Here is a 1,025-nt window from a genome sequence, read left to right as displayed (position 1 = left end):
ATCACTGCTGTTACATTAATGCAAGGCTGAACATTAATGCAAGGCAAATAGAATTTTCTTTTACATTTTCAAAAAGTATTAAGACCAAAATACAAAAACAAAGTGTGGATCATAATTTGGATATTCTGAGATTAATCATGCTTGTTTTATACTTTTTAAAGCCATAGCTTTAACTGTAAAATATAAAAACAAATGACAACATGAATGCCAATTATTTAATATTTAAACATGTTCTCCTTAAATATCATACTTAGTATTTTTTTCCACACAGCATAAATAGGCCTTTAAATATAATAGTGTATACAGTAAAGCTGACTTGGTATTTTAGGAAGGAGATCATCATATTAGTATTAGAGAAGCCTTCATATTAAAAAGTCTGAAAACCTCTGCGTTAAGCCATTTGGACCGAATCATTTAGAAATTTGGGAAGAAGAAGAAGAACTAAGAGGATTTTCAATACAGTGGGTTAGTTACCATCTATTATCATCTAATTAGAGAATCATCCAGTTTTGCTGTTGACACTTCGCCATTTTGTGGATAGTTTCTCTTTATCCTGCTGCTTCCATGTTTGGGAGGAACGAGAGCACATTTAAACAGTCCACCCACAGAGCCACTCTAACATGCAGCGCCAACAACCACATTCAAGGGTTGACATAAAAGAATCGAGATGAAAGCAACTATTAATGTTTTTTTCATTACTTGGTAATCCGAAATGTGGCCAAATCAGCTTAAAGAAGCTTCTTTCTTGGCCGCAGCTCAAGGCTGAGCGAGATGGAGAAAAGCCTGTTAGACTCTGCATCATGTGTCTGCTTCAAATGTCTGGGCTTGCTATCTTAAAATATTCTGTGTAATGCACAATTTCGAAATGAAACAACAGCTGCGCTTTCCTGGATGAGAAACATGTTTTCATATGCATAATGTGTTTTATGAGTAGACTGTCGACAAGGAAGGACAAAAGAAGGGTAATTTACCATATGGAAGTCATGCACAGTGGAGATTCTCAGTGTGGGGTGATAATGCAGGGG

General features: G+C 35.6%; 1 protein-coding gene across 1 annotated transcript in view; it reads right to left on the bottom strand.

The window, feature by feature from the left end:
* The window catches only part of LOC107564975 (protein FAM184A-like), a 41,164-nt gene that overhangs the window by 1,344 nt on the left and 38,795 nt on the right, over positions 1-1,025 (bottom strand). Inside the window, exon 10 of the mRNA XM_016250164.1 lies at positions 972-1,022. Within this exon, the coding sequence (XP_016105650.1) occupies positions 972-1,022 (51 nt within the window). The remainder of the gene's footprint in view (positions 1-971; positions 1,023-1,025) is intronic.

The sequence above is a fragment of the Sinocyclocheilus grahami genome, unplaced genomic scaffold, assembly GCF_001515645.1.
Source record: "Sinocyclocheilus grahami isolate Dianchi unplaced genomic scaffold, SAMN03320097.WGS_v1.1 scaffold972.1, whole genome shotgun sequence".
NCBI classification, from domain to species: domain Eukaryota; kingdom Metazoa; phylum Chordata; class Actinopteri; order Cypriniformes; family Cyprinidae; genus Sinocyclocheilus; species Sinocyclocheilus grahami.
This window is presented reverse-complemented; position numbering and strand designations above follow the sequence as displayed.